This window comes from Aphanomyces astaci, assembly GCF_000520075.1.
Source record: "Aphanomyces astaci strain APO3 unplaced genomic scaffold supercont1.7, whole genome shotgun sequence".
Lineage (NCBI taxonomy): Eukaryota > Oomycota > Saprolegniomycetes > Saprolegniales > Verrucalvaceae > Aphanomyces > Aphanomyces astaci.
In genome coordinates this window covers 1,492,103-1,503,914 of record NW_009798270.1, presented here as the reverse complement: position 1 = coordinate 1,503,914, position 11,812 = coordinate 1,492,103, and the positions used below count along the sequence as shown (strand labels likewise).

Below are 11,812 nucleotides of genomic sequence, written 5' to 3'. Positions count from 1 at the left end.
AATTTCAACAGGTATACGTATTCAGAGTAAGAGCTGCAAGTATTGTTCAACGTTAAATTGTTTACCTCCATCATATTATACAGGTAAAACTTATCACAAGGATTTATTTTGTCCAATGAAACATCGTATTAATTTCAATTGGACGAAACACCTTGGCCGATCGATGGTCATTTGGCCGATCAATGGTCGATCACGTTAGCAATTTCAGCAAATACTTTCGTATGTACTGTATCTATATCTGGTTTTTCCCAATGTGGCGGGACTGGAACGAATCAAAAGGTTGGATTGGCAGAAATTCGACAAAACGTGATTTGATTGGTTTAGGAGTAATTCATTCTCTCAAGAACATTCAATTCTGCAGACGGCTCCAGATTCGAATCGATTTGACAATAATATGAGAATGAAAGTAGCCGATCTACCATAGTAGATCATGCGAGCGTGGCAATCGCAAGAGTTTTGGAGTACATCCATCTTCATGCAGCCACGTTGTAGGCTGCGATTGGCATGACAGAGTCGCTTAGAGCAAGGAATGGAGAGGAGGTATACCCCCAGCCCTTACACTATTTTCAATCTCATTGTTCCAATATAAATAGTGTGTTTGGCGCCCCGACAGATCCGCCGACGGGGCATTTACTACGTAGTAAAAAACATCAATTGTTACAGGTAAACTCGCGACACCGATGGGGCTACAAAAACATCCGGAACTTGAAAAGAGAAAAGGTATAGATTCTGACAGGGAAGACGGCGACTTGCATTTCTTTCGGGGCCCTCCACGCTTCATTTGCCTCAGAACAGGTTTTCAGCAGCATGAGCTCGAGCACGCCCGTGAGTCCCAGCAGCACTGGCGGCACGCCCGGGGCGACCTCCATGGGGGACTTGGACAGGCAGATTGAGCAACTCAAGCGATGTGAGTACCTCAAGGAGTCCGAAGTGAAGGCGTTGTGTCAAAAGGCTCGAGAGATTCTTGTGGACGAGAGTAACGTCCAGCGAATCGATGCCCCTGTCACCGTACGTCGACTTCTACAACATAGACGACCATGAAATAACCCCTTGAAATCTCTCGTGTCATGATGCGTGCATTTTCTATGATCAGCGGGTCGTTAACAGTTCTCCTGCTGTAGATCTGCGGCGACATCCACGGTCAATTTTACGACTTGAAGGAACTGTTTAATGTCGGAGGAGAATGCCCCGAAACAAACTATCTCTTCATGGGGGACTTTGTCGATCGCGGATTTTACAGCGTGGAAACGTTCCTCCTCTTGCTGGCGCTCAAGGTCCGACGTCTTTTCGTCATATGTCCCTCAGCCTGAGCTAACGCGTTCTTGTCCATGCCATGCGTAGGTGCGATACCCTGACCGCATCACGTTGATCCGAGGCAACCACGAATCGCGCCAAATCACGCAAGTGTACGGGTTCTACGACGAATGCTTGCGGAAGTACGGGTCCGTCAACGTGTGGCGCTACTGCACAGAGATTTTCGATTATTTGAGTTTGTCGGCCATCATCGAGGACAAGATCTTCTGTGTGCACGGCGGTCTGTCTCCCTCGATCAACACGCTCGATCAAATCCGCATCATCGACCGAAAACAGGAAGTACCGCACGACGGCGCCATGTGCGACCTCATGTGGTCCGACCCAGAAGGTACATACATGCATGTGACTGGCCCCGACCTGATTATCATCCCGTGTGCTTGGTAGACATTGACGGATGGGGATTGAGTCCGCGCGGGGCGGGGTACTTGTTTGGCGGCGACGTCGTGGACAAGTTCAACCAGACAAACGACATCCAGTTGATCTGCCGCGCCCATCAGCTGGTCATGGAAGGCCACAAGTCCATGTTCAACAACGCACTGGTCACGGTGTGGTCGGCGCCCAACTATTGCTATCGCTGCGGCAACGTCGCGGCTATTTTGGAGCTGGATGAAAGCCTCGAGCAAAAGTTCAAGGTACGCACATCATCACGATGACAACCCCAGCAACATGCCCTTGTTCTGCCTTAGATCTTCGAAGCCGCGCCACAAGATGCGCGCGGGGTACCATCCAAGAAGCCCGCGCCAGACTATTTCTTATAAGCATATGGCGTCGTCGTCCAGACGAGTAGACAGAACGGGAATCAACCAGAATACGCGGCAATACTGTATGTTTGCTGCAATCTAATAAATAGGAACTTTGTCTTGGAGGCGATGCACAAACTGGAGGAGCGCGTCCGAGTGGGTGCGGAGAGCAGCCATGCCATGCTGCCACGTGGCTGTGTGCCGCTCGGCAAACACATCGTCGATTGCCCCCCAATGCCGATGGAGGTCTCGGTCCATGTCCTGCAGCATCCGTTCAAAAGGGTCGATGTGGCTTCCGTCGTCGCAGTTTTGCACTTTGTCAATCTAGTAATAACAGAGATATTCGTGCCAAATCGAAGGATTATATTTTTGACCAATCAAAGTGCACTACCGAGCAATTATATCAACCAATCCTCGAGTAGTATAATTTGGCCCAACAGTTTGGCCCAGTCAAGATATTTAGCTTCACATTTGTATAGTATACATTGTATAAAAATGTGAACAGGATACCAACAATAGTATTTTCGATGACATACCATGAACGTCCGAACTTGCCTTAAGAGGACAAGGGCACTTCGCACTTCGGAGCAGCGTTGCGCCACAGAGTCCACGCGATGGAACAGCGAGTACATGTCGAACGGACCCCACACAGTCGACGACGGGTCGTACACGTCGTGCCACCTACCGTATCGCACATCACGATGGGAATATATTAATATATGCAGAATGATAAATATATATTATCTCGCACCGTGCCAACATGACCCCCGCGCTTTCGACCACGTCGATCGAGTCTTGAAAGTCGTCGTCGCCCTGGTGTAAAAATATATATCAAAATATCCATATTAAACATATTTCAAAGTCGCCATTATATATATATATTGTACAGTACTTGCAACAGTGCCGTGATGGAGATGGCACGGCAGACACGGACACATAGTGCTTGGGCAATTCGACAGAGCAACCCGCCCTGAGTTGCTCAGCAAGAACGAGTGTAAGCTGGACGAGCATGGGATGTGAGGTACCATTTTGAAGCAATCTTTGTAGTATTTGCTGGAAGACCACATCATTTTGAGGGTCTTGATCATGGGCGGCACAATGAACGGGATCTGCGTCATGTCTGTGGCTAAAATCGCTTGAAACGGAGGTTCTAGGACCTACCACACGAGAATATCTCGACTTTGCCATATAATACAATATGGAAACAGCAATACTTTAAAGTACTTGGCGTTCCACTGCGCTTGGTTGTGCAGTTTCTTGATAGTTTGGACGTGGTCGGCTAGCTTGACATTCCACTCGGGATGCCATGCGGACGACTCCCCTGCGGTCCATCCTCCCAGCTACGTTTGATTGCTTTATAGAAGTGAGAACAATGAAGAATGAAGGCTTACGCTGTCTTGAAGGAGCTTCAAGTGCTCCTCAGAGCGCTGCCAATACGTAGCTTCGTGGAGCGGCATCAGTTCGGGCGGGGACGTCGCCAACACATCGGTCATCGTCCGTGACATTCGATTGATCGCTTGTCTTGTCACAAAGAGCCATCGCAGCATTGAAGCCTCGTCCTACGCCAGAGGTGAAGGTAAAGCACAAGCACGTCGCTTTAACTAACCTGGGCGGTGAACGCGCCCAAGTGATAGCCGCTTGCGTAGCCCAAGTCGTGTTGCACGCACACAAGCCTCCAATCTGCTCGGAGAGCAACATCATTACACATGACACAAAACAAGTGTTATGCGCACCTTGCGAGTCGGCAGCTTCGTCCTGCTCACCAGCAAGGAACGTAAACTCTTCGAGGTACAATCGTTGGAATCGGGTGCGCCACCGCAGCTGGTCTCTAGCCCACCGTCTCCATTCACAGCTCACTATGCCATACATGAAAGTGATCGCCTTGACACGTCGTGCACATGATGTACCTAGATCAAGGACGAGAATGTCCTCCACAGTGCCGTACCGCTCGATGTACGCTGCGACCGCCACGTCCATGTTTGTGATCGCCCAAGATCTCGCAAACCTCTATTCAAATATAACCTTTGGAATCTAATTACCTCTATAATTGAATCGTCATTTTCGGAATCCGATGTGGTTCGAGAGTTTTTTTCCGTTTTGTGTGGCAGGCGCTCGACGTTGCGCCGTTTCCGCAATTAAATTGCACGGGAATTTAATTTCTGCGTTTCTCGGCCTGAGGTCCGGAGGACGCGAGCGAAGGTAGCGAGGGCGGCCTATCTGTCGTAGGACCTGCAGCGACGATGGACATGAAGCGGCGATTGTTGCGCGTGGACCACCTCCCGATGATGGCGCTGCAATTGACCGAAAGCAATTCGCTCGAAATTCGTACCCCCCATGTCGAGTTCCATCCACATGCTGTGGATGTGGTCGAGACGGGTAGCGCATTCAAGTTGCAAGAAGTAGCAGCATCACCGCACCTCGTCAAGGAAGACGCGGCGAGAAAGAAGCACATCGGCAAGGTGGAACTGGAGGCGTGTTTGGTCGGCACGGAATTCCAAGGCCGGTTTCCAGACCAAGGCGCGCTGCTGGGCGACGTGTACGACGACGTTCCCGACGAGTCCGATGAAGGGGTATACGATGCGCTGGAGAAGGCATACAATGCCGCGTTCTCGAACAGCACGATGGACCGCGTGGAGCGGGATCGCAAGTTCCACCAACAAGTGGGACAGGTGACGCTGGCGCACCGTGCTCCTCACCATCACCTGCCGAAGCGGCAGTCGACGTCAGAGAGCTTTGGCGCGTGGAAGGAACGGCTTCTCGAAGGCCGCAAGGATGCGATCTTTGCCGTGCTCAAGTCCAAAGCGCTCGACGACCTCAACGACTACCGCGTACGCCACACCGCCCTCTCTTTCTGCATATTTCCTAACTCTTTGGTGGTCGTTGTAGGAATACTTTATTCAGCAGCACCAACGGTATACATCATCCTTCATCCTTGCATCCGTCTCTCATGTGTTTGATCGACGGGGTTGTTCATAGGAAGTTGAATGCCATGCGCAACCGCAAGCTCGAACTCGACGCGTCCGACGTGTGGCGGGACGACATCGTAGGCACGTCCGCCGTCGAGACCGCGGCGACCCACTTGGACGAGCGCTTGGGCCGTCGCAAGGCCGCGCTGCGGGACCTGGCCGCGCGGTGTCGAGATTTGCAGCTGAAGCGCCAGACCAGACCCCAATCGAACGACTCGCTCGGAGATAATGCAACCATGACGAAGGGTGATGAGAACTTGTCGTCACCGTTGCCAACCACCACGAGCAACGGCCACAACCCCATCATGGTGCGGCGTTCTTTGGTGAGTCGTGATCCGATGTGGAAACGTATGTGTAGATCGCTCGGCCAAGGGATATCCTCGCCGACAACGCCAAGCTCGTCCAGTACCTGATAGAAGAAGCCGATGTATTCGTCGACTTGCTGCTCGGCAGCTCTCCTCGACCATCCATTGCTGTACGTGATATATGCATCGAACGTCAAACTTGTACATTCTCATGATGATATATATATGTAGAACCATGGCCCACACCAAGAGGCGACTAATATTGCCGAGACCAACGCGAGCAGACTGTACCGCGACCACGTCGACGATTTAGCTGAATTCGACGCCGACTGCAAGCTCCGGTGTCATCATCGTCGGTATGCAGATAACGACACGCTTTGTATCTTACGGTGTCGCATGATGAAATAGCCACGTGGCCGACCTTCCAACTCTGCCAAACGAGTGTCAACGAGCGCCCATCCTGATGGACGTGTCCAATCCATTCCAAGGCAGTTCCACGTGGGATTGGGTACAGACTGGTCAAAAGAGAGCCTCTCGGGAGGATCCATGGAACACAAACATCGACACTCGCTGCGACGACCTCCATGATCATCGTCGCATGGCGGCGCTGTCCCACCAAGGCGTGAATGGCCTCCTTGTATTGGGCAGCCCGACGACCTACGATCAAGTAAGTCGATTGATTCATTCCATGATGATTATGACAGGTCGATAGATGGTCGCGTTGTTGGTGGGGGGCGTGGCGTCGGGCCCGCCGTCGCTGGTTGTGACGCCGCATGTACTCGAATGGGAAGCCGCGTTTGCGTCGTCGTCGTCTGTGCGAGTCGTGTCGTACTGGGGACGCCCCGACGACCGCAAGCTGATGCGGACGATGTGGCGACCCCCCAGAGTGCACGTGGTGCTGACCCATCCCCAAACGCTGGAGCAAGATGCCGCGGGGGACTTGGAGTCGGTGCTGTGGCAGGTTGTCACATGCGACCATGCACCCCCCCGACGACCCGTCGACGACAAGGAGGACGGGTACCCGTCGCCGCCGTGGTCGGGCCGCGCCCTCGGCCTTCGCTGCCGCCAGAGGTGGCTCATGCTATCTACTGAGGCAAAAGTGGACTTGAGGCTATTGTTGCATTTCGTCGCACCTGCGTTGTTCGACTCGAAGCAAAAGACTATGGTAAGCCATACGAAGTCTATATATAAGTACTGATCTGGGTGGGGGGTTTCGCAGGCGTGGGGCACAGCTGCGCTGGACGACGTAGCCGTCCACTCGCTTCGATCGATTGTGCAGCGCGTGTGCGTGGGGCCGTCCGAGGCGCTGGACGAAGCGACGCGGCACACGCTGGACGTGACTGCCGACGAGCGCGCGGTGCTCATGGCGTTGGACTCGACGCCCTCGATCGAGTACGTGCTAGCGACGCCGTCAAAGGAGGGCCCATCTGAGATGGACTACTTGGAAAAGTACAAGCGGCGGAACTCCCACGCCAAGATCGTCGTGGACACCAAGCGACTGATGCTGCGGACCCCCACGACGCCCATGCTGTTTGAGACTCCGTCGTCGTCGATCGAGCTGTCGCTGCCCAAACCCACCGTTGTCGACCCGAAACTCGTACGTACCATGTATATATATATATATATATATATATATATATATATATAGTCCTTTTCCCGAAAATTTGGACTTTTGTGCTGATTTCCCAAATCTATCGATCGATTCTTTGTATGGACTTTTGTATGTAAAAATCGTCCAGTGTGTATTGGTCGACGAGTGGATTTGATTGGCTACTTGAATAGTAATCTGGGTGTTGATTGGTCGATCGATTGTCGGTCGATTTGGTGCTTGCTGCTCATTCGACTGAGCGCTACTCCTAAAATTTGAATCGACTTGACAATATATATATATATATATATTGACGAATGGATGTATGCTTAGATTGCATGCAAACACTGCGCCAAGACCTTCATGACGTCGAGCGGGCTTCTCAAACACACCAAGTCGGACCATGCCCCGCCAGGCACGTGGACTTGCCGCAAGTGCGGCGTCGACTGCGGCACCATGGCCCTCCGCAACGCCCACGAGCGGCAAGAGCACGACGAGTCGATTACACCGGCCAACAAACCCACAGAACAACTACTGGTACCCACTCTTGTCATGAATGCTGAGTGTCTTTTGACGGTTGGGGTAGGTCGCTGCAACCACGTGGACGACCCCCGCCCCCCACACCCCCGGCAGCGCTGGCAGCAGTGCATCGGCGAAACCGTCGCGCCGATCGACGGGTGGCGGCGGCGGCAAGAAGCGCGTGACGCGGTGTGGCAAGTGCGCCGGGTGCGTTTCGGGCGACTGCATGGAGTGCGGGCACTGCCAGGACATGAAAAAGTATGGCGGCCCGGGACTTCGCAAACAGTCGTGCAAGAACCGCAAGTGCACGAACCCCCAAGTGCTCGGGTCCGTGGGCGGGGACGACGACTCGTCCAAAGTGCGCGTCGAGTTTGACGAGTCGGAATCGTCGGGCGAGTCGTCGTCGGAGAGCGCCGACCCGCGACGAGACTCGATCGACCACTCAATCGACGACGGCGATGCCGACGACGACGACGACGACGACGCCCCGATCAAGTCGCCCCACGCCGCCAAGTCCAAAGCGAGTCGCGGTGCCGCCAGCCGCACGCGCGTGATGCGGTGCGGGGTGTGCGTGGGCTGCGTCGCCGGCGACTGCCTCAAGTGCCGGCACTGCCAAGACATGAAGAAGTACGGCGGCCCGGGACTTCGCAAACAGTCGTGCAAGAGCCGCAAGTGCGTCACGCCCAAGGTGGTACTGCTCAACCAAGGCCAGGAAGACGGCGACGACGACGACGACGATGACCTTCTGTACGACGAGCCTCACCACCAGCACACGCCGCGGTCGAGTACCAGCACGACGACTTCTTCCGCCACGCCCGCCGTGCCGCATCCGCCGACGACGACGACTCCGTTGTGGGAGATGGAGACACTGGTGGATGCCGCGTCGGCGCTGGCCCCGTCGGTGCGACTCCAAGCGCAGCTGAACCGGTTTCTCAAGATCACATGCTTGCGATGCAATGCCAAGTTTCTCAACCAGAGCCTCAAGAGTGTGCACGACGCCGTGGTCCACGAACGACACGCCACGTCACTGTGGCAACGCACGTTTGTCCGCGACCGGCTCGCGACGCTGCAGTTCCAACATACGCTCGTGGCCACAGACCCCCGACGAAAGAAATCGCTCGAGTTTGAACCCGTCGGCTACGCCAAGCTCGTGGTACGTACTACGTACGCGTTTTGGCCTTTCAAACAAATCACACTAATTTCGATCATCTCCAATCTGATTGGCCAACTCGAATATGGATCCAGTGGATACGGATCACACTTCCCACACTAATATTCGTTGTTTCTTGGTTGAAGTGAATCTGATTGGCTAAATTCTTGTTCTGTTGATTTGTCAACTCCAATATGGAGCGAGTGGTTGTACCTGAATTTTGTATGTAAACGTGTGTTACCCGAAGGATACGGATCACACTAATCAAAGTCCCACACTAATATTCGTTGTTTCTTGGTTGAAGTGGGTTTCCTGCAATGTGATTGGCTAGATTCTTCTGTTTTTCGAAGAAACCCAACCATCGTGGGATTTGAATGTGGGGGATGTAGGGACCAGGCCTGACGTACTACATGCTCCGGCCGCAAGCGACCTTGGGCCGCGTCGGGTCCGAGTGGAAGGACAGGTACCGCACCATGGGCGTGGACCTGCGGCGGGGGTTCTCGGGCGGCGACGTTGACTGCCACCTCGGCGACGACCTCATGATCTCAGCGCAGCACGCCAAGATCCGGTGGGACGTCCGCCGCCAACGGTTTGTCATCGAGTGCCTCAGTGTGCTCGCCCCGCTGTCGGTCAACGGTCTCGAAGTCACGTTTGATATGGCGCCGTTGCCGCTGGCCAGCCAAAGCCTCGTGCAAGTGGGTGCGTTCTACTTCTTCTTTCTGCTGCCGGTGGCATCCTCCAACAATCATCCCCCGTCGATTGCCGCGGACATCGCACAGACCTCCCGACACCGCCAAGGCCTGCCACGCCAAGAAGTGTACGCGTGGCTCGCGCACAAGCGCGCGGCGCTGCGGCTTTCGCGACTCCAGCAAGACCAGGAGAGTCATATCAAGCGGAAGGGGGACAGTGTCGACGACACAGCACTGAAACGACGAAAAGTGAATCCCCACGCAGGTGCTGCTTGTACTACCGACATGGGCAGTGGCGAACTCGACCGGAGGACAGCCGCGTAGTAGAAGGACATAGTGCTGAGTGTAGCATGTGGGTTAACAAGAACGTCATGTTGTTTTGATTCGGGTGTTGCTTATAATAGTACTACCTGAACGAACATGTGGAGGATGTGGTGTCGGATGCCAGTTGTTGCACGCTGGTACGTCGACGAGCTCTCCATCGCCGACGAAAGTACACGAGAACGGCCGCCGCCACCCCGGACAATGTGCCTGCAGCGATGGCGGTTTGGATGCTTCGAAGCAAGCGAAAGGAGACGCCCATAGCCACGAATGCGGCGACGCGGCCGATCCATTCGTCTGCATTGCCATTCAAGAGGACATGGGGTCGGATGATCTCCCTGTAGACGCGCTCCGTGATCGCATGCCACAGCAAGTCCCATCGGAATGTCGACACCAGTTCGTCCATGGGAGTTGGCGGCAAACAATAATAATATGGCAGAAACCTTGATTTAAAATCCTTGTCCAAGCCCCAAAAATGATTCTAAAACCATTTTAAATCATTAGACCAGTAAATTGTCAAATTAAATATAACGTAGTCCAATCGCAGCCTTTCATTGGCTATATTTCGATGTGGTTTGGAGATATATCCATTTTGAAAGGACTCCAAATCACATCTTTTGCACTCGACGATGCAGACGACTGCCCAGGGTACCAATGAGGCGGCGCACGGCGAATCTATTGCCTCATTGTCCCTTAAGGATGGCGTATCGACCTCCAACCATATCTCCGGACGAGTGGATAGTGCTGCTGCTACTGGCCCTGCACTTGTCCCTGACGAGTTGGAGCGGGCACGCAGCGCATCTGTACCCACAGCTCGTCGCCCGTTGACGGACTCTGCATTGAACGGTATCGAGAAGGAGCGGCGTGTGAGTGGCAATGCCATCGACGTCATCCTTGTCAAGGGAAACGACGGCCGTTTCTACTCGACGCCGTGGCATGTCATGTTTTCATGGTCGTCGTTCAAGACGAATGCGCAGGCAGGGGTCGGCGACACCATCGACGTGTACGTGAACGACCGGAAGCTTTCGCCGACCATGACATTAATGGAGTACGGCCGATGCACATTCACACCAGACGATGCCGACAACTTGTTGCCGCCCATTTCGACATGGGATCGATTTCCGCTGGTCGGGGATGGACAGCCCAACTTTGTTCGGTTTGAACACGTTCGTGCGTCTCGGTCGTACATTCGCACCGTGGAATGCAATCTGTACTTTGAACGTTCATGTATTACTCCGGAGTAATGTGGTTGATGGTTAGGTATGTGTGGGGGCCAGACGACTTTGCCGTGATTGCCGACTTGGATGGCACGATCACAATCGACGACGTCGGCGGCCACATCCGCACCCTCCGGCTCGGCCAGTACGACTACATCCACGCCGGATCGTGCGCGTTCTTCTCCAAGCTGCATGCCATCGGCGCCCGCATCTTCTACCTCACGGCGCGCCCCATCAACTGGGCCGGCGGCTCCCGCATGCATTTGAAGGAAGCGCGTCAAGACTCGGGCCAGCAGCTCCCCCCCGGACCTGTGGTCACTAACTCACTTGGGCTCGCCGGCGCGCTGTTTGTCGAGGTGGGCTACACATAACACGACCCTACCTGGTGCTGACTACGAATAGGTGGTGCACAAGAACCCGAATGTGTTCAAGGCAGGCGTGCTCAAGCAAGTGACGAACGCGATGAAAGCTGCTGGACGCACCTCCGAGTTTCCAGTGTTCGTCGCGGGATTTGGCAATCGGCCCACAGACATCATGGCGTACACGGAAGCCGGCGTGGACCCGACGTGCGCATTCCTCATCGACCCCACGTCGGCTCTTACGTATGCGGCGGAGAAGAGCCCGACCTTTGCGTCGTACACTGACCCACGGGCGCTCATGTGGCTCCTCCCAAAGATTAAGTACAAGGTGCCCTTGGCGCATTTTCGACAAATTGACGAGCTCACGGCCAAGGAAGTGGATCGTGCTGACGAGTTGGAAGTGCTGCTGATCATGCAGCAGCAGCAGAAGCTAGCTGCGGCGGCGAATGCGGCTAACCCGATTGTCACCTCAGGCTCTGTAGTGGTGGAGGCAGATGTGCTGTCACCACCGCCGCCGTTGCCCGCGCTCCCTGTTGAAAAGGAAGGATGATTTGAATATGTCATAAATGTGAGTTAAAATCTTGCTTATTTTTATAGTATTTTATTAGGCGCTGTTAACATTTGGTTTACAAGGGTACCAGTAT

General features: G+C 54.1%; 5 protein-coding genes across 5 annotated transcripts; 3 read left to right on the top strand and 2 right to left on the bottom strand.

Moving 5' to 3' along the window:
• Positions 1-742: 742 nt before the first annotated feature.
• On the top strand, positions 743-2,436 carry H257_04424 (serine/threonine-protein phosphatase PP-X isozyme 2). The gene is made up of 5 exons (XM_009828934.1): positions 743-1,008; positions 1,122-1,274; positions 1,342-1,642; positions 1,699-1,946; positions 2,001-2,436. The coding sequence occupies exons 1-5, from the start codon at positions 808-810 to the stop codon at positions 2,070-2,072; spliced, it is 975 nt and encodes a 324-aa protein (XP_009827236.1). The 5' UTR covers positions 743-807; the 3' UTR covers positions 2,073-2,436.
• Positions 2,154-4,064, bottom strand: H257_04423 (hypothetical protein; the record flags this gene model as incomplete). Its single annotated transcript, XM_009828933.1, has 10 exons — positions 3,962-4,064; positions 3,788-3,910; positions 3,661-3,734; positions 3,446-3,613; positions 3,269-3,394; positions 3,080-3,211; positions 2,947-3,024; positions 2,806-2,867; positions 2,591-2,735; positions 2,154-2,378 (listed from the first exon to the last, which is right to left on the bottom strand). The coding sequence occupies exons 1-10, from the start codon at positions 4,029-4,031 to the stop codon at positions 2,154-2,156; spliced, it is 1,203 nt and encodes a 400-aa protein (XP_009827235.1). The 5' UTR covers positions 4,032-4,064.
• Positions 4,065-4,155: 91 nt separating this feature from the next.
• On the top strand, positions 4,156-10,009 carry H257_04422 (hypothetical protein). The gene is made up of 11 exons (XM_009828932.1): positions 4,156-4,882; positions 4,941-4,966; positions 5,031-5,328; positions 5,379-5,495; positions 5,557-5,681; positions 5,734-5,992; positions 6,038-6,490; positions 6,545-6,922; positions 7,247-7,450; positions 7,500-8,585; positions 8,972-10,009. Exons 1-11 carry the CDS (start codon positions 4,295-4,297, stop codon positions 9,593-9,595), a joined length of 4,158 nt encoding a protein of 1,385 aa, XP_009827234.1. The 5' UTR covers positions 4,156-4,294; the 3' UTR covers positions 9,596-10,009.
• Positions 9,624-10,009, bottom strand: H257_04421 (hypothetical protein). Its single transcript, XM_009828931.1, has one exon. The coding sequence runs from the start codon at positions 9,996-9,998 to the stop codon at positions 9,678-9,680; it is 321 nt and encodes a 106-aa protein (XP_009827233.1). The 5' UTR covers positions 9,999-10,009; the 3' UTR covers positions 9,624-9,677.
• Positions 10,010-10,197: 188 nt separating this feature from the next.
• On the top strand, positions 10,198-11,763 carry H257_04420 (hypothetical protein). The gene is made up of 3 exons (XM_009828930.1): positions 10,198-10,802; positions 10,853-11,165; positions 11,212-11,763. The coding sequence occupies exons 1-3, from the start codon at positions 10,222-10,224 to the stop codon at positions 11,716-11,718; spliced, it is 1,401 nt and encodes a 466-aa protein (XP_009827232.1). The 5' UTR covers positions 10,198-10,221; the 3' UTR covers positions 11,719-11,763.
• The last annotated feature ends 49 nt before the right edge of the window (positions 11,764-11,812 follow it).